General features: G+C 44.8%; 1 protein-coding gene across 1 annotated transcript in view; it reads right to left on the reverse strand.

The window, feature by feature from the left end:
• The window catches only part of LOC137652334 (telomerase-binding protein EST1A-like), a 406,355-nt gene that overhangs the window by 323,187 nt on the left and 59,351 nt on the right, over positions 1-23,817 (reverse strand). The window contains 1 exon segment of the mRNA XM_068385678.1: positions 19,393-19,593. Within this exon segment, the coding sequence (XP_068241779.1) occupies positions 19,393-19,593 (201 nt within the window).

Below are 23,817 nucleotides of genomic sequence, written 5' to 3' on the forward strand. Positions count from 1 at the left end.
TACACGAAGAGCTATGTTGTTTTAAACCTAAGTAAGGCACCACCAATTAAAGAACATACCGAGGGCTTTCACTAAACATTTTGAGAACATATAGGAAAGACAGGAAAGATTTTTGCAATTACAACAGATGGTGCTCCTGTTATGGTAGTAAAAAATAAGAGCTTTATAAAATGGTTGATGATCAAATTGGATACTTTATTCTGAAATTGCACAGAAAATTTTATGTCCCAAGATCTCGAGCCCTGGTCTAAACAAGGCGATGACTACTGTTACGAAAGTAGCCAATTTTCTTGTTGCACACTCTTCTCTTACAAACAGGCAGTTTTGGGCTTTCCTTGAAGAGGTGGGAAATGTATGCAAAGATATATCATTGCACTGCAGTGTTAGTTGGTTAAGCTGAGTGAAGGTAGTTGAGTGATTTGTGTGATGCTTTGATGAAATCAAAATATTTTTATTAGAAAAATGGCCAAGACTATCATGATCTGAAGGACAGAGATTGGGTTGTGAAACTTGTTCCTCTCAGACATCCCCGATATCTAAATGACCTCAATCTTCTATTGCAAAGTGCAGGAAAAGTAATGTATGAAACTTGGAAGGCATTTGTGGCAAATTTGCAGTTTACGTAACATATATAAAAACTGGTTCCTTCTGTTATTTAAAAAAAAAACTTGAAGAACTTATCTACAATTCATCCTGTCAACAATACTGATCTTCAGTTGTACATATAAGAATTACTGTCTGAGCTCTCAATCACATTTCAATATTTCCTACACATGGGCCAAGTGTTTCCCTTTTTAGTCTGACCAGGCACCTTTAAATACAGTGACTTGTATGCGACTCTCTTAGAGTGGATGAAAACTGAGTAGTTGGAAATGCAGTTAATTAACTTTCGGGCCTTATCATTGTGGTCAGCTGAATTTAAAGATTTCCAAGAAATACTGGAAACTAGTAAAACATAATCATGCAGCTTCCATTTTAAGGTCCTGACCATCACTACCAGACAAATTCAATTGCATGAAGAACGTATCTTTTGCATTGCTCTCAGCATAAGGATTAACATATCAATGTAAGCATTTATTTTCACACATGAAGCACAATCTCAGCCCCCATCGTAGCAGGCTTACAAGTCAAGGTGTCCAAATTTCACCTGAAATTTCAACTTAGTCCTTTGGGAAGCAAAGGCAAGGATTGCATTGATATGGTGAAGTATAAACTTAAAATATAATATTTCATTTTGTTACAAAGAATACTAAATGCAACACAATTATTACATTCATGTCAAGCATGTTCAGGAAAATACATTATAATGGAAATGGTTACTACATACTATACAATTATAATTTTAATATTCCTATATAATGCTAGAAAATAACTGGCACGCAAGGTAGTAAAAAAAAATATCAATTACCAAATGGCACATTGGGCTCAAAAGGGTGCCGACCCCTGCCCTAGAGCTATCACTTTGACTGTCCAGGGCTCTGCCCCGTGAAACTGCCACCTCTGCCAGAGGTGCTGCAGGCATCTTCCCACAGGTGGCAGGTCAAGGGGAATGCCAGTCCTAGTGGGAGTGACCACCTCAGCCACTTCCTTTTCCTCTCTTCTTACGTCTGAAGGACTTGGTCCCTTTCCAGCCTTTGGATTGAAAGGGCCGTTTAGACACCTTTGTAGATCCTGAGCACCTAGAAGTTGAAGGGTGAGAAGAAGAAGGTGCTTGCTGACTGTGAGAATACTGGGAAGATCTACCATAGGGCCTTGATGGCATGGCCCTATGGAGGAGAGAATCGTTTGACGATTTCTTACATCGTTCAGCACCCCTTTCTATCTCCTTTGGGACGAAGAGAGAAGAACCCTCAAGGGTGGAGTTCCTCAACCGGGAGACTTCCACCTTCAGCACTTGTTTGTGGAATTTCCCAATGATGGTATCCCTTCTCGAGTATAGCATTCGCCCACAAGTAAACAATGTGGTGCAACAGGAACTCAAGAGTTCGGGTACCCAACAACAGGAAAGACCCCAAAGTCTTCCAGGCCAACTCTTTCGAAAGAACGTGGGAGTAGACAATGAAGCCCATGATCCTAGCCATAGGTTAAGCCATGAAGCAGCCTATATGGCGTACTTCGTGCCTCTATCTACGTTAAAAAGTTCAACTGCCAAGAGGGATGCCCTCAGAGAGGAGAGGGTTTGAGCCATAAGACCTTTCATTAGAGACACTACTGAAGGGTCGAGGGACATGGTGGAATGAGGTTCCCCTTTGATCTCATAGTACTTCCTTTTTAAGATAGAAGCAAGTGGAAGAAACCAGGAGGAAGAACCTGCCCTCAAACAACTAGAAATTTCGGCTATCTGAATGATAGCCTTCCTTTTGGCAGCTGTCAAGCCTTTAGACCAGGGCAAAGATACACTAGTCCTGGGAGGCTCCTGGGTCTTGAATATCTCGTCGAGAACCATGTCCTTATCCTCCAGGGTGGTAGTACCAGGAGTAGACAGCCTATTAATGGCCCTCATATAAGAGAGGACCTGCCAAAAGGTGTGCTCCAACTCATGTCTCTCTTGCTTAGAGTGAAAGTTCAGACTAGCCGCCTTTGGAAGATTCTCATCATCAATATACAAGGGGTTGGCCACCTCCAAGCTCACGTCCAGAGCCTGGGGTAGGTCAGGGTCATCAACAGTGTCGCTTGAGGAACCCGCCACAGGGGACCTTCTTTGTGTGTCAGCCATACGAGCTTCCCTTGGGTTTCGTCTTGGTGTCTTTCAAATCCCTTCCACAGGATGTTCCTACGCAGTCTTAGGAGGGAGAATCTGCAAGGTTTTCGAGGCACCAGCAGACGAAGCTTTGGCAGTGGGGCTGAAGGCTCTTCCTCTGGAGGAGGTAAAGAAATTGGACACTGGTCCAGACACTACCTCAATTTCTTAGGGGTTGAAGGGATGGACAGCTATCTACCTGGGCGAGCCTACGTCCCTATATGTCCTAGGGTGGATGATGTCGGCGAGAGGTGGTGTTATGCCTCTCATCTTTCTCTTCTGCCTCATGGTTTCCCTTGGCTAAACCGGGGTAAAAGGAAGGTTCGCCATGTAAGACTCCCAAGAGACGAACTCGACAAGGATTCCAAAGGAATCATAAGGGTCGCTTTGACTGGAGAAGTCGGGGTTGTGGTTGTGGAGGAGCCACACCAAAAGACTTCTGCAGAGTGGAGAGAAAAGTGCTCACCCATAAAGGAAGCTCAGAACCTTTAGGTAAGCAATGGGCTTCCCTTGAGGTTCCAGGAGAACGTCCCCTAAGGGGAGCTCTACAGGGAGCCTGAGTCGACGCAGGGGAGAGTATCTGCACCAGAGGAACACGTTCCTTCGATGATCGAGAAGCACGATTAGGAATAACAGGGACATCAGCAAACTTATTAGGAGGCTCCTTAAAACCCTCTGGAAAGGGTATCGGCCTGCCGCTGGAGGTGGTAGAAGCCGGAGGCGGAGGCGGTGTTGGTACCGCACTTGCTCGTGCTTCCGACCCATCTGCTCGTGAATTGCTCGCAAAAACTGCTGATTTGCGCACAAAATCGCGAGATTCACGCGTAAAATTATATTTTAATTATAAAATAAATTTTTGAATATACTTACCCGGTGAATATATAATAGCTGCTGCTCCGGCGGCTCGACAGAAGACACACAAAAACTCGCGAGCGATTGCTATGAAGGTTGCGGGTGTGCCCACCAGCGCCAACTATCGGCCAGATACCGCATATGCATGTAAACAAGCCTCAATTCTTCTCATCCCGCTGGGTCTCTATCGGGGAGGAAGGGAGGGCCTTTAATTTATATATTCACCGGGTATGTATATTCAAAAATTTATTTTATAATTAAAATATCATTTTTAAATATTTAACTTAGCCGGTGAATATATAATAGCTGATTCACACCCATGGTGGTGGGTAGAGACCAGAGTTAATAAAGTTTACAGCGTATATGCTTAGAGTTTTTGACAGTTATAACATAACAAAACCCAAATATATAGGTACCTGGTAAGGAAGTTGACTTAGACGATTACTCTGCCTTGTTGGTCTGTCTTCCTCACGAAGCCCAGCGATCCTCTTAGGATGCTGAAAGACTCCCAGGAGCTGAAGTATCAAGGGCTGCAACCCATACAACAGGACCTCATCAAACCCCTAATCTGGGCGCTCTCAAGAAATGACTTTGACCACCCGCCAAATCAACCAGGATGCGAAAGGCTTCTTAGCCTTCCGTACAACCCAAAAACAAGATTAAAAACATTTCAAGAGACAGATTAAAAGGATATTGGAATTAGGGTAATGTAGTGGTAGAACCCTCACCCACTGCTGCACTCGCTGCAACGAATGGACCCAGTGTGTAGCAGTCCTCGTAAAGAGTCTGGACATCTTTTAAGTAAAATGACGCGAATACCGACTTGCTTCTCCAAAAGGTCGCGTCCATAATACTTTGCAGAGATCTATTTCGCTTAAAGGCCACGGAAGTTGCTATAGCTCTTACTTCGTGCGTCTTAACCTTAAGCAAACATCGGTCTTTCTCATTCAAGTGAGAGAATGAGCCTCTCGTATTAAAAATCTGATAAAATATGACAAAGCATTCTTTGACATAGGCAATGATGGTTTCTTAACTGAGCACCATAATGCCTCAGATCCACCTCGTAAGGACTTAGTACGGGCTAAGTAGAACTTAAGAGCTCTAACTGGACACAGCACTCTTTCAAGTTCGTTGCCTACGATCTCTGATAAGCAAGGTATATCAAAAGATTTAGGCCAAGGACGAGAAGGCAGTTCATTTTTGGCCAGGAAACCAAGTTGAAGTGAACATGTGGCTTTTTCTGTAGAAAAGCCGATGTTCTTACTGAAGGCATGAAGTTCACTGACCCTTTTAGCCGAAGCCAAGCACACTAGGAAAAGCGTCTTGAGGGTGAGATCCTTCAGGGAGGCTGAATGTAATGGCTCAAACCTGTCTGACATGAGGAACCTTAGGACCACATCTAAGTTCCATCCAGGAGTCGCCAAACGACGTTCCTTAGAGGTCTCGAAAGACTTAAGGAGATCTTGGAGATCTTTATTGTTGGAAAGATCTAAGCCTCTATGATGAAAGACCGAAGCCAACATGCTCCTGTAGCCCTTAATCGTGGGAGCTGAGAGGGAGCGAACATTTCTCAGATGTAAAAGAAAATCTGCGATTTGGGCTACAGAGGTACTGGACGAGGACACAGATGCTGACTTACACCAGTCTCGAAAGACTTCCCACTTCGACTGGTATACTCTGATGGTAGAAGCTCTCCTCGCTCTTGCAATTGCACTGGCTGCCTCCTTCGAAAAGCCTCGAGCTCTTAAGAGTCTCTCGATAGTCTGAAGGCAGTCAGACGAAGAGCGAGGAGGCTTTGATGAACATTCTTTACGTGGGGCTGATGTAATAGATCTACCCTTAGAGGAAGACTTCTTGGAATGTTTACCAGCCATTGAAGTACCTCGGTGAACCACTCTCTCGCGGGCCAGAGGGGAGCAACCAACGTCAACCTTGTCCCTTCGTGAGAGGCGAACTTCTGCAGTACCTTGTTGACAATCTTGAATGGTGGGAATGCATATAAGTCCAGATGAGACCAATCCAGTAGAAAAGCGTCTATGTGTATTGCTTCTGGATCTGGGACTGGTGAGCAATAGATTGGAAGCCTCTTGGTCATCGAGGTGGCAAAGAGGTCTATGGTGGGTTGACCCCAAGTCGCCCAAAGACTCTTGCACACGTCCTTGTGGAGGGTCCATTCCGTGGGAATCACCTGACCCCTCCGACTGAGACAGTCTGCCAAGACGTTCAAGTCCCCCTGGATAAATCTCGTTAACAGGGAGATGCCTCGATTTCTTGACCAAATGAGCAGGTCCCTTGCGATCTCGTACAGCGTGAGGGAGTGTGTGCCTCCTTGCTTGGAGATGTACGCCAAAGCTGTGGTATTGTCGGAGTTGACCTCTACCACTTTGTTTCGAAGGAGGCTTTCGAATTTCATCAAGGCCAAGTAGACTGCCAATAGCTCCTTGCCGTTGATGTGTATGTTCTTCTGACTTGAGGTCCACAGACCTGAGCATTCCCGACCGTCCAGGGTCGCACCCCAACCCAAATCCGACGCGTCTGAGAACAACACGTGGTTTGGGTTCTTGATTGATTGATTGATTGATTCAAAGTTTTCAGGCATCCTGACATCTGAGGTCATTGACGCCGGTAACATTTAATTTATGTATACAAAAATAAAAGATAAAATAAAATAAAAAATAAAAGAGTATTCAATTAAAATCATAAAAGTTGAATGTAATAAAAGTTAAATATTTTTCAGAAGACCTGCTTCTGAAATAAATCTAAAAATGCCACTTGCATGGTAGGACACATCATTTCCAAGAATCTTGGCAAGGATGAACCTGCCACCCTCACCTCGAGCCTCAAACAAATATCTATTCCGCAAGTTGTTATAATTGGGGCATTCGGTCAACAAATGCCTTACTGTTAGAGGTACTACACAGTCGTCACAATATGGTTGGTGTTGGCCCTTCAGCAAAAACTCGTGTGTAAACCGAGTGTGACCAATACGGAGACGACAAAGAGACGTCTCCCATTTTCGGGGCATCATATTATACCTCCAAGGAGATATGTCATTTGTTATCTCTCGCATTTTATTGCCATCTTGACTATCCCATTGCTGTTGCCATTTATTGCAAACCAATTTCTTGATGTCATTTAAGAAATCATCACAGGGAATGGGATACCTTCTTGGCAGCAACTCTGATGCAGCCTCCTTAGCCAGTGAATCTGCCTTCTCATTCCCAGACACACCTACATGTGCTGGAACCCAACAAAATTGAACTGTTATACCTCTCCGTCCAATTATGAAAAGCCATTCTAAAATCTTTAAAACTAAAGGGTTATTAGAATTAAAAACTTCCATAGCTTGAAGGACACTCCTTGCATCACTAAAAATTGTAAAATTACCCTCCTTCTCCAACGCTATTTTCTCAATAGCGGTTAATATGCCATACAGTTCGGCAGTAAATATGGAAGCGGTCAGAGGAAGTGCACCTCTACAATTAAAACCATTACTATGTACTCCAAATCCAACGCCAGCATCAGATTTGGAGCCATCAGTATAGATAAAAGTTGATCCTCTATGTTCTCTAACATGTTCATTAAAAAGAGACCTGGCTTCTAGGTCTGACATATTCTTCTTATCTCCAATAAAATATTTACAAAAAGATATCTCTGGTAACTTCCATGGAGGCGTTGGTGATACCTTGAATGGAAGTACCTTATTTCTAATTAAATCCAGACTATTTAATAATCGTTTCACCCGAAAGCCATAAGGTTGAGGAGATTTTGGGTGCAACTCAAAGTATGATGCGTGTCTTACAAGGCTTGCAGTCTGAAAGGCGAGAGAGTTAGGGAGTCTTTGCAATCTAAACCAATACCGAAGAATGGAAGACATTCGGTATAGGTCTAGAGGTAACTCTCCAGCATCAACAAGGAGACTTGGGATAGGCGAGGTTTTAAAAGCTCCAGTAGACAATCTAATACCTGCATGATGTATCGAGTCTAATATTTTTAACCGGCTTGGGGTGGCTGAAGAATATACCTCACAACCATAACTAATTTTGGAAAAAATCAAGGCCTTGTATAATTTTAAAATAGTATTGCGGTCTGCCCCCCACGATGTATGGGACAATACTTTTAAGATATTCAGAGCTTCAACACATTTAGCTTTTAATGCTTTTAAGTGAGAAACCCATGTCAGCCTACAATCAAATATCAAACCTAAAAATTTAGCTTCTCTTGCACATGGTATCCGTTGACCTTTAATGTATATATCCGGGTCTGGATGTACTCCCCGGATACGACAAAAATGGACAACGGTAGTTTTACTTGTCGAGAACTTAAATCCATTCATGTCAGCCCACTGGATAATTTTATCAATAGAGTGTTGGATTTTTCTCTCAACCATTGCCATTCTAGTGCCAGCAAATGATATTGAGAGATCATCCACAAATAATGTTGAGAGAACATCCTGGGGAATGGCTTTGGATATCCCATTAATTGCTAGTGCAAAAAGGGTTACACTCAGCACACTACCCTGAGGAACTCCTTCTTCCTGGCACTTACTCTCAGATAGTGTTTCCCCAACTCTCACTTGAAAAACTCTACGTGAAAGAAATGCCTGAATAAATAGTGGCAGCTCTCCTCTCAATCCCAATTCATGAATGGTTTTAAGTATACCATATCTCCATGTGGTATCATATGCCTTTTCAAGGTCAAAAAATACTGTAACATGGTGCTGTTTGGAAGCAAAGGCTTCACAAATAGAAGACTCTAGTCGTATCAACACATCAGTCGTTGAGTGCATTTTTCGGAATCCACATTGAATCGGTGATAAAATACCTTTCTTTTCAAGGTACCATATCAGCCTTGCATTGACCATCTTCTCCATGATTTTACATAAACAAGATGTCAATGCAATAGGACGATAGTTTGCTGCTAAAAACTTGTCTTTACCGGGTTTTAAAAAGGCTAAAATAATGGCTAGTTCCCAAACACTTGGGTAACTATGATCATGCCATATTCTATTAATAATACTTAAAATAAATAGCTTTGTATTAAAATGTACATGTTTAATCATTGCATATGGAATTCCATCGGGTCCAGGGGCTGTATCGTTGCAATGAGCAAGTGCGGAATCAAATTCTCTTTCAGTGAAAGGAGAATTATACGACTCTTCCCTTCTTGTTGCAAAATTTAAAATTTTCTTTTCTTCAGCGCTCCTATACTGGTGACCAGGGGCTCCTTCACACTTGCTGGATACATTTGAAAAATGATTAGCCAGGGCATTGCTAACTTCCTTTGCTTCAGTTACATACTGGCCATTCACCCTCAACACTGGTGGTGGGTTGGGGGTGAATTTGCCAGCTATCTTTTTTACTTTCCTCCACACAGAAGATGGTGGTGTTCTACTGTTAATGGAGGAAACAAAAGACATCCATGACTGGCGCCTTGCTTCTTTCATGGCACGACGGAACTGTGCTCTACATTTCTTGTACATAATTAAATTCTCATCAGTTCTGCGTCTACGCAATCGTGTTAAAGATCTTCTTGTGGCTCTGTGCAGGGCAGTTAGTTCTGAAGACCACCACGGGACTGGTCGTCGTTTGAATAACCCTGTTGTTTTTGGAATTGAATTGACTCCTGCTGTATGGAGAGTTCCATTCAGTAAGTCTATGGCATCATCGATATTTTCAACTTGTCCTGCATCCCCCTCAATTTCGCTTAGCTCACGAAATTTACCCCAGTCCGCCTTGTCAAGATTCCATCGTGGCGATCCCTGTAAAGGTGGACCATTGTTGGTGTTTATAATGATTGGTGCGTGATCACTAGTATGCCAATCATCTAATGTTCTCCAATCCAAGTCTATTAGGCAATTAGAGCTTACGATTGCTAGGTCAATACATGACAAGGTACCTGTCTGGACATGAAAGTGTGTGGGCTCTCCTGTATTAAGGAGTCCCACATCTTCATTTTCCACAATTGATGATATGATATTTCCCCTCGTGTTTGCTAAAACATCACCCCACAAAGGATGTCTACCATTCAAATCTCCAAGTAAAAGAAAAGGTTGAGGGAGTTGTTGAATCACCTCCACTAAGTTGTCATACAAAATGTTATCATTTGGAGGCAAGTACAGAGAACAAATTGTATATTTTCGCCCTATGTCGATCTGTACAACCACTGCCTGCAGAGGTGTACGAATAGACAGAGAAACTTGGGGAACATCTCGACGAACGTATATGAGACTTCCGCCATGGCTCCCCACTTGGTGATCATATGGTGTCCTATAACTAATGTATTCGCGAGGACATGGGGTATTATGATCAAGTTTGCTCTCCTGTAGACAAATAATTATGGGGGAATGCTCATGAATAAGGAGCTTAAGTTCTTCATATTTGGCCCTTAAACCCTGACAATTCCATTGCAAAATGGAGGAAAAAACTATGGTTTATAATTTGGTAGACCCCTTGGATGGAGTCTTCCCATTAACAGTTTTTGATCTCACACTATTTTTAGGTGGTTTTATTAAAGAAGGTCTTGATAGATTGGGTTTAGAATTTATGATTTTCTTTTTGTCTTTTTGATCCGATTGTTGAGGAGGTTGGTGGACCTCCACTTGAATTTCCGATTTATTTAAATTGACTTCCAGATCAGAAATATCAACAGACAAATCATCATATTTATTTGACGTCGTAATTTTGATATTTCTTATGGAAGGGGGTGAGAGAGATGGAGGTCTCTCTCTTTTCCGATTAGTAGGTTTTGAGCTACCAGGTTTTTGCACCTTCCCCAATACAGGTGCACCTGGTAACTTAGTGTCAGGTGGCATCTCCATCAAATCAGGCAAGGACATGGCCTGGGAGAGGTTAGTACTAATGTTAGTAATGGGGGACGAAGGCTGTACAGAAATGGGCAATGACCCATTTTTAATACGCTGTGGCAAAGCCTCAGAAGGCAATACGATTACTTTGTCATGCAGTACTTTATCATCAGAGGTTGTATTTCTTTTCTTAGAATTACTGGCAGTGCTAGGTGGGGTTGCTGTCTCCTGTGGTAAATTTACCTTTGATTTTAAGGCCTTTGCATAGCTGGTTGATTTATTCAACATTCTTTTTGCATGTCCCACACTTATGTGTTCTAAACTTGATTTGTTTAGGGCAGCTTCCTCCAACTTATACAGTTCGCATATCCTATCAGTTGATTTATGATTCAAATTGCAATTTGAACACCTGGCCTCAAGTGTACATTCTCCATGATAAGTTTTGGAGCAAATACCACACATTTTTCCATTTTTGCAAACTTTGGATGGGTGTCCAAATTTAAAACAATTAAAACATTGCAGGGGCTTTTGTTTGAAAGGTCGAACTTTAATCCTTTCATTTTCAATAAAAATATGGAAAGGTACATCAGCATCCTGGAAAGTAAGTATAATCATTGAAGTTCCAGGAACCTTATGCACTTTCCATACATTTAATGGACACATAGAAAGTATCTCCTCCTCTGTAAATTCGTATAGGTCCTTATTAAAGACCACTCCCCTTCCATAACTAAAATTTAGATGAGGTTTCATTTCCAATGTAATTTCATCACTGCCTGTCTGTAAGTTAGACAGTATTGCAGACTGAGTCGAAGATTTGGCATGGATGAGATAACTGTTCTTCCCAAAACGAGATATATCTCCAGGTGCTATGGTTCCTACTTTTTTTTGGATAAACTTACATATCTTAAAATAATTCCCTATTATCCCTTTAGGTTCAGCTAAGAGCCACATAGGTGGTTTGGGTTTTCTCTGTGAAGGCATGGGTACATTTCTATCTTTTTCAAACCAATCAGCAGGTTTGTACACATCCAATTCCTTTGGGACCTTATCACAAAGAGCTCCCATGATGTTCAATTCGTTAATTTTGATACTACTAATATTACTTATGGCATTAAACGCTTCATCATGACTTTCAAAAGATATCCAAGAGTCCCATTTTTCATCTCCAAGTCGCATCCGTATTTCCTTTATCAATCCATAGCACTCAAATGCTCTATATATATCATCATAATTTGTCTCTAATGGGATTTGGGAAACATGAAGGAATCGTAGTTTCCCTGTGTTACCCAAATTGCTAGATTTTTTAACATCAGTAGAGTGGTCCTTTTTAGTTCGAAGGTCGTCAACAGAGTTTTCCTTAATTTCAGTAGCAGAAGTCGTCAACAGTGCCGGGGGGGAGTCAGCAAATCCAGGGGATGGGGAGTCAGTATTTGAAGGGTCCATATTTAAGGGAGGGATTTTCAGGTTTTTTGTTGTTTTGTTGGGGTACCTGCTTGAGAATTATAAGAAAGTATCATACGTTGGAAAGGAAATTTGCATTCGCCACTATCGGCACAATGAGAGTATATTTCCCCGATGGTCCACTCCATACCCTACCCGAAGGATAGCATCAAAACAGATATAGAGGCACAGGTGTAAGCTAAACCCGCCTGTTAGGACTGAGACCAAAGTAATATGGAATCATCCTCCCCATATCTGTAATGATGGGCTTCCGGCCAAAAGCCAAGAGTCCCACCTCAAGGATTGGATCCCCCTGGATTCCGATGACCCAAACCTTGAGAGTAGTTCCGCCAAAAAGGTCCAAACCATCTTTGGGATGGCTGAGATCATCCAATACTCTCATATATAGCTTTGAATGCGAATACCTCCCAACCGTGATCCCTTCTCCCATTCATCTAAGCAGGCAGTAATAACGAATGTGGAAATATCCACGCCATTTAAATAAAATAGAAAAAAAATAGATAAAAAAATAAATGAACAAATAAAATAAATAAATATATATATATGCATACATCTACATATATATATATAACTAAGAAAAATAATAATCATAGAGATAGGACAGCAAGATGAAAGAAAGGAAATTTGATAAAATTAGGAGAAGGTCGAAGTAATATTAAGCAGAAGAAAAAGATGAAAGAGAGAAATTTAGATTCGAACTGGGGGAGCAATTTCCCGAAGTTCGAGAGCCCTCTTGCCCGTCACCAAGATTCAGCACGGGAATGAAATGCCGTGCTGAAGCTCAATGACTTCATCAAGGCATTCTCTCATTAAGAGGGTTGGGTTCTTGACTGCTAGGGATAGTCCCTCTCTCAGACTGATATTGCTGTTCCACCATTTCAGGCATGCCTTTACTGGTTCGGAGACCGGGATTGATACCGTCTCTAACGTCTTGTCCTTGTTCCAGTGAAAAGCTAGATGGAACTGGAGAGGCCGAAGGTGTAGTCTTCCTAGCGAGACAAACTGCTCCAGGGATGAAAGAGTCCCTACGAGACTTATCCAATTCCTGACTGAACACCGTTCTCTCTTCAGCATTAGTTGGACTTTGAGCAGGGCTTGTTCTATTCGGGTGGCAGACGGAAAAGCCCGAAAAACTGGACTGCGAATCTCCATCCCTAAATATAGAATAGTTTGGGATGGGATCAGTTGGGACTTTTCTAGGTTGACCAAAAGTCCCAATTCCTTGGTCAGACCCAACGTCCAATGAAGATCCTGCAGACAGCGATGACTGGACGATGCCCTGAGAAGCCAGTCGTCCAAGTACAGGGAGGCTCAGATTCCCGATAAATGGAGGAATTTTGCCACATTCCTCATGAGCCTCGTAAACACGAGAGGAGCAGGACTGAGGCCAAAGCACAGGGCCCGAAACTGGTATACCACATTCCTGAAAACAAACCTCAGAAACGGTTGGGAATCCGGGTGTATAAGAATGTGGAAGTACGCATCTCGTAGGTCGAGAGAGACCATCAAGTCTCCCTTTCTGACCGCTGCTAAGACAGACTTCGTGGTCTCCATAGTGAACTTTGTTTTCGTAACAAAAACGTTGAGCGCACTGACGTCTAGCACCGGTCTCCAACCTCCTGTATTCTTTGGGACTAGGAAGAGACGGTTGTAAAACCCCGGTGATTGAAGGTCCGAGACTTTCACCACCGCTCCCTTCTCTAGCAACAGAGACACTTCTTGGTTTAGGGCTTGTCTCTTTGACTCCTCTCGGTACCTGGGAGAGAGGTCTATGGGAGTTGTCACTAGAGGAGGTTTGCGTACAAACAGAATTTTGTACCCCTCTCTGAGCAACCGAACAGACTCTTGGTCTGCACCCCTCTTCTCCCAGGCCTGCCAGAAGCTCTTCAATCTGGCTCCTACCGGTGTCTGAGGCTGTGGGCAGTCAGACTCTGCCACGTGAGGACTTGGCTCCTCTCTTCTTACCTCTCTTTCCCTCGGCACGAGCGCTTCCCCTGCTGGGAGCTCTGCCACGAAAGGGCGGGATAAACCTGGATGCCGGAGTCTCGATCCTGGGTCTTACAGCAAAGGATGTAGAAGGAGTCCCTTTGCGAGCAGAGGACGCCATCAAGTCATGGGTGTCCTTCTGCACAAGCGAAGAAGCTATATCCTTAACCAGTTGTTGCGGAAACAAGGACGCTGATAAGGGAGCAAAGAGCAGTTCTGATCTCTGACAGGGAGTGACTCCTGCCGAAAGAAAAGAGCAAAGGGTATCTCGCTTCTTTAAGACTCCCGACGTAAAGGTGGAGGCGAGCTCATTGGAGCCATCGCGGATGGCTTTATCCATACATGACATGATGAGTAAGGAAACATCTTGGTCAGCAGACGAGATTTTCCTACTTAAAGCTCCTAATGACCAGTCAAGAAAGTTGAATACTTCAAAGGCCCTGTATACGCCTTTAAGCAGATGGTCAAGGTCCGAGGAGGACCAACTAATCTTCGAGCGTCTCATGGCCAGGCGACGGGGAGAGTCTACGAGGCTTGAGAAGTCACCCTGGGCAGGGGCAGGGACTCCCAAGCCGAGAACTTCTCCCGTGTCATACCAGACGCTCGATCTAGAAGCAAGCTTAGAAGGAGGGAAGGCAAAGGCCGTCTTCCCCAAACTCCTCCTGGTATCCAGCCAGTCGCCTAAAAGTCGTAAAGCCCTCTTGGAAGAGCGAGAAAGCACTAGCTTAGTAAAGGCTGGCTTGGTAGCAGGTAAGCCTAGAGCAAACTCAGACGGTGGCGAACGAGGAGCAACGGTAACAAAGTGATTGGGAAAAAGATCCTTGAAAATCAACATGATTTTCTTAAAGTCCATCGAAGGAGGAACCGTCTTAGGTTCGTCTACATCTGAAGGATGATTATCATGATGAGGATCAGCAACGTCCTCATCTGAAGGATCTTCGTCCGACAACTGCTGAGTAACAAGCAAAGGGGAGACCTGCCTTGGCGGCAATGCTTGACACGCAGAGTCCACACGCACTGGTGCATCAGTAGCAGTCCAGGACGCTACGTCATGTAACTGCTTAACAGCCTGACTGTCAACAACAACAGGAGCGGGAGGACGCTAGACGTCAATTCGAGACTGCCTTGACTGCCTAGACTGAGCAGTCAAAACAACTCTTGACTGCGGCGCTTGACGCTCAGCGTCAAAACAAGTCAACTTCGCTGGTTGGCGAACGTCCTGAACGTCAACAAGAGCATTAGGAAGTGGCTGAACGTCCACATGCGGCTGAAAGTCAACACGGGACTGCATCGAGTGAGGCTCTACAAAACGTGACTGACGTGACTTAGTAACGCCAACATCAACAGGACGAGCAAAGGCTCATTTGGGCGGCTGACGGCCAGGATCTCGATCAGCTAAACGGCGAGGATCATCGTGAACCTTTTCAGCAGAATAGTCTTCCATAAGGGAGGCGAGCTTAAGCTGCATGTCTTGCAGTACAACCCATTTAGGATCAACGGGAATGGGTGCGGTAAGAGACGAGGGTAACGTCTGTGACTGCAAAACCTTGCCTACACCAAGACTCTCGGAGCCTGTGTTACGTTTCTGCTTAGGCGGCGAGCAGTCTTCCGATGACTGCAAAGGGTCAGAGCTGTCTCAATGGCTACAACCAGGACGCTGGACCTGTCCTGAAGGGACTGACTTTCGCTTTAAGGGCCTCGAAACCTTGCTCCACGGTTTCTTACGCGAAAAGCCTTCGGATGACGAGGAGAAAATCGTCTCGCTCGTCTTATGGTAGGGGCGGTCTTGATGAGACACGCCTGAAACCATAGAGGGAACGTCTGTTCGCTGATCAAGGCCTCTCGAACCCATAAGTCGTACGACATTACTTCTCCCTGGGGCTTGGGAGCTTGCAAGAGGTCTCGGACTAGGCGAACGACAGGCACGAACAGACGAACCCTCGGTCGCAACACTGATAACACTTTGCGCACTAATCACTTTCCCACAATTTTCCACTGTGGCACTCTGACACTTTAACTCTTTAACGTCAGCCATGAGTTGATTACGGTCTGTAGCTAACGACTCAACTCTTTCGCCCAAAGCATGAATGGCACGTAACATATCCCGCATTGATGGTTCCTGAGTGCTAGTAGAGGGTTCAGGCACAACTACTACAGGGGAAGTATTAGGTTCAGGGGCATGGGAGGAGGAAAATTCTAACGATCTAGAGGAACTTCTCCTCACCCTATCTCTCTCTAGCTTACGAGAATACTTGTCATATTCAAGCCAATCGAATTCCGAAAGGCCCACGCACTCCTCACACCGATCTCCTAATTGACAGGTTTTACCCCGACAATTAGAACACACAGTATGTGGGTCGAGAGAGGCCTTTGGAAGACGCTTATTGCAATCCCTAGCATTACACTTACAAAATCTAGGAATTTGAGAAGGGTCAGCCATTTTGAAAAAAGTCAAAGAAAGTCCAAAAAACAATCCAAAGTCATCAACAATTAAATCTGTCCAAAAAAGAGTTCAAGAGTTTAAGTTGAAGATAAAACACCTGCACTGCGAAAGCTCAAACCAAAATGAAGTACTTCACCAAGTCTGTTGAAAAACTCCAGGTTAACAGCGAGTATGGTACGTCTTGTCGATCAGACCGACAGAGAAGAATTGAGGCTTGTTTACATGCATATGCGGTATCTGGCCGATAGTTGGCGCTGGTGGGCACACCCGCAACCTTCATAGCGATCGCTCGCGAGTTTTTGTGTGTTTTCTGTCGAGCCGCCAGAGCAGCAGCTATTATATATTCACCGTCTAAGTTAAATATTTAAAAAGGGCGGGTCATGAGCGGAAATGCTCGCAATGGGAGCACTAGGAGCCACACTGGAAGCAGAAGGTCTAGCGCATTCCTGCTGCAACAAAGAATCACCTATGCCAAGGAGTTAATTGGTCTGCTCTCCTACTCGATCGTCCCCCGAAAGAGTGCGAGTAAGAAGAGCTTTTAAAAGAGATTTGGGGTTGCGAGAGGAAGAAGAACGCGCTTTCCTCGCCCTTGAGGGAGAAAGATCGCGCTTGCCTTTCTTCTTGCAGCGCCATCCAAATTTCTCCCAGTGGGAGGCAGGCCACTCCCTACACTCTGCGGTAGCTAAACCCTGCTCGCAACGATGCCCTCTACACAAAGGACACAGAGAGTACGGGTCGGTATCCAATGATGATATGAAGGTACCGCACACAGCACCCTCACGCCCAGGACAGGTCCGCATGAAGGCGATCCAAAGAAATCACACACACCTGAAAAGAAAAAGTAAACAAAGATGTCCAAAGACCGCCTTAGGAAGTGAGAGAGGAGACGTCCACTCTCTACCAAGCCAAAAGAAAAAGTGATGTACCTCACAGCTGTGAGAGTATATATAGAGGTGGCTGGGTACCCACCAGCCACCGACACCCTACCCACTCAGGTGGTTAGGCAGTTCACACTTCGTACTTTAAGTCTAATGGCTACCTTCCAGCTTCGCCTAAAGATAATCCAAATAAATAACGGAAGGTTTGTTAGTATGGGAACAAATAAAAATAACATAAAGACATGTGGCCCTTTCATTATTTCATTCTAAACTAGTTTAATACATTTCATCATGAAAATTTAACATATTCAGGCCTTCAATAAGGCTGGCTATCATGATTTGTTCTTTTAAGAAATGTAAATATAGTACAGTAGCAAGCCAAATATAAGTAGTTAAGAAATTATGCATGAAAACTGTTGTCTAAATGGAACTAAAAGGATTAGGATTAATAGTAAGTAATTATCACCAGCATTGAGTAAAATGAGTAATGGTAAAGCACCAGGTGCATCAGTTTCAAATTGAAATGGTAAAGTTACCACCTACAGAGGGGAAAGAATGGATGTTGGATTCATCAAGAGCAATATGGGAGCAGGAAATAATGCTTGAAGACTGGGAGGAGAGTCTAATGGTATCTATATTTAAGCAGATGAGTGATTTCATGGATTGTGGTAACTAAAGGGGAATTAAACTAACAGAACATGGTTGGAAATTTTTTGAACGGGTAATAAATGAGAGATTGTAAAGATGGAGAAATAGCAGTACGGATTAATGAGAGGGAGAGGGACTGTGGATGCCATCTTTACAGTAAGGTAGCTGCAGGAAAAGATGCTAGAAGGAAGATAAAAGCTCTGATGTGCTTTTGTAGATCTAGAGAAGGCTTATGATAAAATACAATGAGAAGTGATGTTTAGGAAAGTCCCACTGAAGTTGGTTACAATGGTAGAGATGATGTACAAAAGAATAAGGACAAAAGTAATAGCAGCTGTTGAGGAAACAGCAACCTTTGACACCAGGGGTAAGCATTAATCCAATTTCATTTGTGGTGGCCATGGATGTGTTAAGTGAAGAGGTCAGAAATGAAGAGTTGTGGGAGTTGCTATATGCAGATGATTTAGTGATTACTGCTAAAAATAAAGAGGACTTACAGGGGATTGTAAAGTGGTAGGAAACTCCTAGTATAAGTTTTCTACTAGGATAAGAAAAACTGTCTGACATATGTTGACATTAACCACCAGATGTCACCTTAGTGGGCAATAAAACAAAACCAAAATAATTCTAGTTTTTTTTCAGATAATGTCAACATAGAGTCAACTTTCTGGACAAAGCAATATGACCATCAGAGAGGTTCACTGAAATAATGAAAAATTCCAACAGTAAACATCCTGCAGCATCAAATACTGTATAAAAATCTAATCAAAACTGCATAGCTTCAACAGCCCTTGCATGACATCTGTATAGCTTGCATTACTACTTCCTCTTTAGTTATCAAAACCTTGATCTTACAACAATTATCACTAGAATTCTCTCTTCTCCATTCCATTCCTTACTCTATCTTTTAATCATTGCTAAAGCCTTAAACTTAAACTTTGCCTCCAACCAATAGAAAAAACCCATTCAAACAAATTCAATAATACAAAAAACCCATTCAAACAAATTCATTAATTCATACTTGAATTAAATTTCAAATAGCACTGAAGAATAATTACTGTATAAATTCATAAACAACTTGAGTCTCATTGTACCAACTGTGATGTATGGATTGGAGTTGTGGGAAATGAAAGCGACGGAGAGACAGAAATTAAATCTGTTTAAAAACGAAGTGTCTGAAGAGTATGACTAGTGTATCTCGATTCAATAGCATTAAGGATTAAAAGGTGTCTTGCACTTGCTCCTATTGACCTCCTATCAGGTTCAGGTATTTGTTTATCTTCTTTCCCAAGTTCTTTCGGCTAACTACTTTCATTTTGTGATATGTCAATCAATACTTAAACCAATCAAGGCAACTTTCACCATATAAGAACAAAAAATTATTAAGAAGTATTGCCACCAGCAATATATTTTTACATGGAAAATTAGCAAATTCTTCCAAAGGTTTTCCAAAAGTTGTTCAAGTATATATGAGAGCCACATCTTTGGAAATAAAGTAGCAAGAAATGTTACCCATGCACTTGTTGATCTATTTGTGTGAAAATAAATTAATTTTCTAAGAATAGCACCACAAACACACCTGATCAAGAGGAAGCTTTTTTAAGTCATCTTGTTTATCTTTTTCATCTTCATCAGTTGACTGAGATAAAGTACGCCGATGAGTGGCCCCACTATCTGGCCTGATCCAAATCTCCTGTCTCAGACTCTCTCCACCTGATGGCCGGCCCTCATGAGCATACACACCTTCAGGATGCTGTTCACTTCCTCGTCCCGCAATGTACTGAAATAAAAAATATCATTCAATAATACATAGATAGATAGATAGATAGATAGATAGATAGATAGATATAAATATGACAAATTCGGAGATAATTTGTATTTTTCCTAACCATACAAACCTTAGCTATTTACATAGGGTTTACTTTTCGGCGTAGCTGAAATGACGAGCCATTAAGTTTTTAACGAGGGTTAACTAACACCCCGCTAGTTAGCAGGGGGTAGGGAAGGTGTAACTTGCTACCCCTTCCCCCCCAACACACCTGTGAGTTGTCTCACTTCACTTAGAGGTAAGACTTGACATGGGGGACAGGGCTGGCGGGCAAATATGTGTAAATAGCTAAGGTTTGTATGGTTAGGAAAAATACAAATTATCTCTGAATTTGTCATTTGTTCCGTAACCGAAATACAAACCATGCTATATACATTGGGTGACTTACCCCTTAGGAAGGGCGGAAAGTCCTCAGCCTTACTGGCTTTGGCTTTATCCGGGGACCCGAAAACCGAGTGAGCAGCACTCGAGAAAAGGGGTCCCTGCACCTCGCACTCTCTGAGGTGCACTAGGAGCACAAGGGAGAATGGTTTACCTGCAGAGGTTGAGGTCAGCTATGCAGAGACCAGGATGCTGCTTTCCCCAAGGGAGGGGAGAATGAAGAAAGAAGTAAGGGCCAGACATACTCTTTCAATCACACAGACTAAAACCGGGTAACAATGCCCCCAACCTTCTGCTACCTGTCCATTAAGGAGCCTGAGGTTAGACCAGCTGTTGTGCAGCCACCACAGGGCCAATAGAGAATGTATCGAAGCTCCTGTGGGTCACGTCCTGCAGGTAGTGGGCTGTGAACGTCGTATGGCGATTCCACACCCCAGCTTGTAAAACCTGCGTCACAGAGAAATTTCTCTTGAATGCCAGGGACGTAGCGATGTCCCTGACATCGTGCGCTCTAGGGCGGCGTGACGGTGAAGGGTCAGGATCCAAGGTGTGTTGGATAACCTTCCGGATCCAGGACGAGATGGTGTTCCTGGTGACCCTCCTCTTCGTCCTTCCTGTGCTTACGAATAACGCTTGCACCTGAGGACGGACTGCAGCTGTTCTCTTCAAGTAATGCCTCAGACTCCTTACTGGGCAAAGTAACAGATGGTCTGGGTCACTTGTTACAGAACGAAGACTCGTTACCCTGAAGGAGTCGAACCTAAGGTCCGACACCCCGGGATTCTGAGTCTTGGTAACAAACTCAGGGACGAACTTGAACGTTACCTCCCCCCATCCCCATGAATGGGCGACGTCGTAAGAAAGACCCTGAAGTTCACTGACCCGCTTGGCCGAGGCCAAAGCGAGCAGGAAAGACGTCTTCCAAGACAGGTGGCGATCAGACGCCTGGCGTAATGGTTCAAACGGGGCTCTCTTCAGAGCCCTGAGGACCTGAACCATGTTCCAAGGAGGAGGTCTTACTTCTGACTGAGGGCAGGTAAGCTCATAGCTGCGTATGAGTAGAGAGAGTTCTAACAAAGAGGAAATGTCCACTCCTTTCAGCCTAAATGCCAGGCTTAAGGCTGAGCGATAGCCTTTCCCCACTGGAACTGAAAGGCGCATTTCCTCCCGTAAATACACAAGAAACTCCGCTATTGCTGGAATAGTGGCATCGAGTGGAGAGATACCCCTCCCACAACACCAATCACAGAAAACTTTCCACTTTGCCTGGTAGACTGCGATAGAGTATTTGCGTAGGTGGCGAGACATCCTGTCCGCAACCTGCTGCGAAAATCCTCTCTCCGTGAGGAGACGCTGGATAGTCTCCAGGCGTGAAGCCGAAGTGACGCTACGGCCCTGTGAAAGATGTTGCAGTGTGTTTGTCTGAGTAGCTCGTGTCGTGGGGGGAGTTCCCTCGGAAGTTCCGTCAGGAGCTGCAGAAGGTCCGGGAACCATTCCGCGTGATGCCAAAGCGGAGCTACAAGAGTCATGGAGAGATTGACAGATAGTCTGGTCTTGTTGAGCAACCTTCTCATCAGACAGAAAGGTGGGAAGGCGTAAACGTCGATGTTGTCCCACCTGTGCTGAAAACATCTTGCCAAAGAGCCTTGGGGTCCGGGACTGGAGAGCAGTACAGCAGCAGCTTGAAGTTCAAGGCTGTCGCGAACAGATCTACTGTCGGGGAACCCCACAAAGTCAGGACTTTGTTGGCTATCTGAGGATCCAAACACCACTCGGTACTCACTATCTGCGTCGTTCTGCTCAGACTGTCGGCGAGCACATTCCTCTTGCCTGGAATGAAGCGAGCCGAAAGTGTGACCAAGTGGACTTCGGACCACCTCAGAATCTCTACTGCAAGATGGGATAGCTGTCGAGAAAAGGTACCTCCCTGCTTGTTGATGTAAGCCACTACCGTAGTGTTGTCGCTCATCACCACTACGGAGTGACCCGCCAGGGTTCGTTGGAACTGTTGAAGAGCCAGGAAAACTGCCTTCATTTCTAGCAGGTTGATGTGGAGGTACCTTTCTGATTCTGACCAGAGGCCTGAGATCCTTTGGTTCAGAACGTGGGCCCCCCACCCTTCCTTTGACGCGTCCGAAAACAGAGTCAATTCTGGGGGGAGGACGAGAAGATCCACTCCCTTCCGAAGGTTCACGTCGTCCAGCCACCACCGAAGGTCCGTCAGTTCCGTGGGTCCTATAGGGACCAGAAAGTCCGGAGAATCAGAGCCTTGATTCCATCGGGACTTTAGCCGCCATTGCAGGGATCTTATCCTGAGGCGGCCGTTCGGAACTAGACGTGCCAGGGAGGAAAGGTGACCTAGAAGACGCAACCACAAATGGGCCGGAAGCTCTTCCCGCCTGAGAAAAGGTTCTGCGACCTACCTCAGCCTTGCTATCCTGTCGTCCGATGGAAAGGCTTTGTGGAGATCGGTGTCTAATATCAAGCCTAGATATACCAGTCGTTTCGTCGGAAGCAGAGAGGACTTCTCGAGGTTTACCACGACCCCCAGGTCTCGGCAAACCTCCAGAAGTCTGTCTCAGTGTCGAAGAAGGGTCGACTAAGAGTCTGCAAGGACCAGCCAGTCGTCCAGATAACGGAGGAGACGTATGCCGTTCCTGTGCGCCCAAGACGAAATCAAAGCGAACACTCTGGTGAACACTTGAGGAGCTGTGGAGAGACCGAAACACAGCACCTTGAACTGGTAGATCTTGCTGTCTAGGCTGAATCTCAAGTACTTCCTGGAAGACGGATGGATTGGGAACTGGAAGTACGCGTCCTTCAGATCCAGTGTGCACATGAAGTCTTGCGGTCTCACTGTAAGTCTGACTGTCTCTGCTGTCTCCATCGTGAACAAAGTTTGCTTGACAAACTTGTTCAGGGCTGAGAGGTCGATGACCGGTCTCCAGCCTCCAGACGCCTTCTTTACAAGAAAGAGTCGACTGAAGAAGCCTGGGGAGCCGTCGTCGACCTCCTGGAGAGCATCCTTCTTGAGCATGGTCTCGACTTCCGCCCGAAGGGCTAACCCCTTTGCCGATCCCATGGCATAGGAGTTCAGCGGCACTGGATTCGCTGTCAGGGGAGGTGGAGATGACATGAATGGGACGCGATAACCTTGGCCGATCACAGAGACCGTCCAAGAATTGGCCCCAAGTTGCTGCCACCCCTGTGCACGCAACTTTTCAGGCATCCCCCCACAGGTGGACACGCGGGGGGATTGCCAATCCTAGCGCTTGCAGCCTTCGCCGCTGCCTCTAGGATTCTTACCTCCCCTAGAGGACTTGCCGCGCCTTCTGTCCTTGGTCTGAAAGGGCTGTGGCTTAGACATCCCTGTCTTAGCTGCCGGAGCCTGCTTCGATGTCTTGCGAGGCTGCTGTTGCTGTTGAGGTGCCGGAGGCTTGTAGGGCCGAGATGTCAGGGCCCTCTGGAGGAGAGAGTCTTGATTCGATCTCCTCCACCTCTCGGCTGTTCGTTCTATATCGTTGGGCTCGAGCAGATCCCTCCCAGTAACGGAGGAGTGCCTAAGCCTGCAGACGTCCACGGCGGGGACCTTCGGATGGAACCTCTCGGTCACTGCGTCGCGACGCTTGAGGATCGAGTTAGCCCACAGGTTAGCTACCTAGTGAGCGAGGAACTCGATCGAACGCGTGCCCGAGAGGAGGAAGGTCTCCAAAGCCTTCCTATTGCTCTCCTTGGACAGATCCTCAGAACGCAATAGGATGCCCAGAGATCCCAGCCAAACGTCCAGCCACGAAG

This window comes from Palaemon carinicauda, chromosome 13 (assembly GCF_036898095.1).
Source record: "Palaemon carinicauda isolate YSFRI2023 chromosome 13, ASM3689809v2, whole genome shotgun sequence".
NCBI lineage: Eukaryota > Metazoa > Arthropoda > Malacostraca > Decapoda > Palaemonidae > Palaemon > Palaemon carinicauda.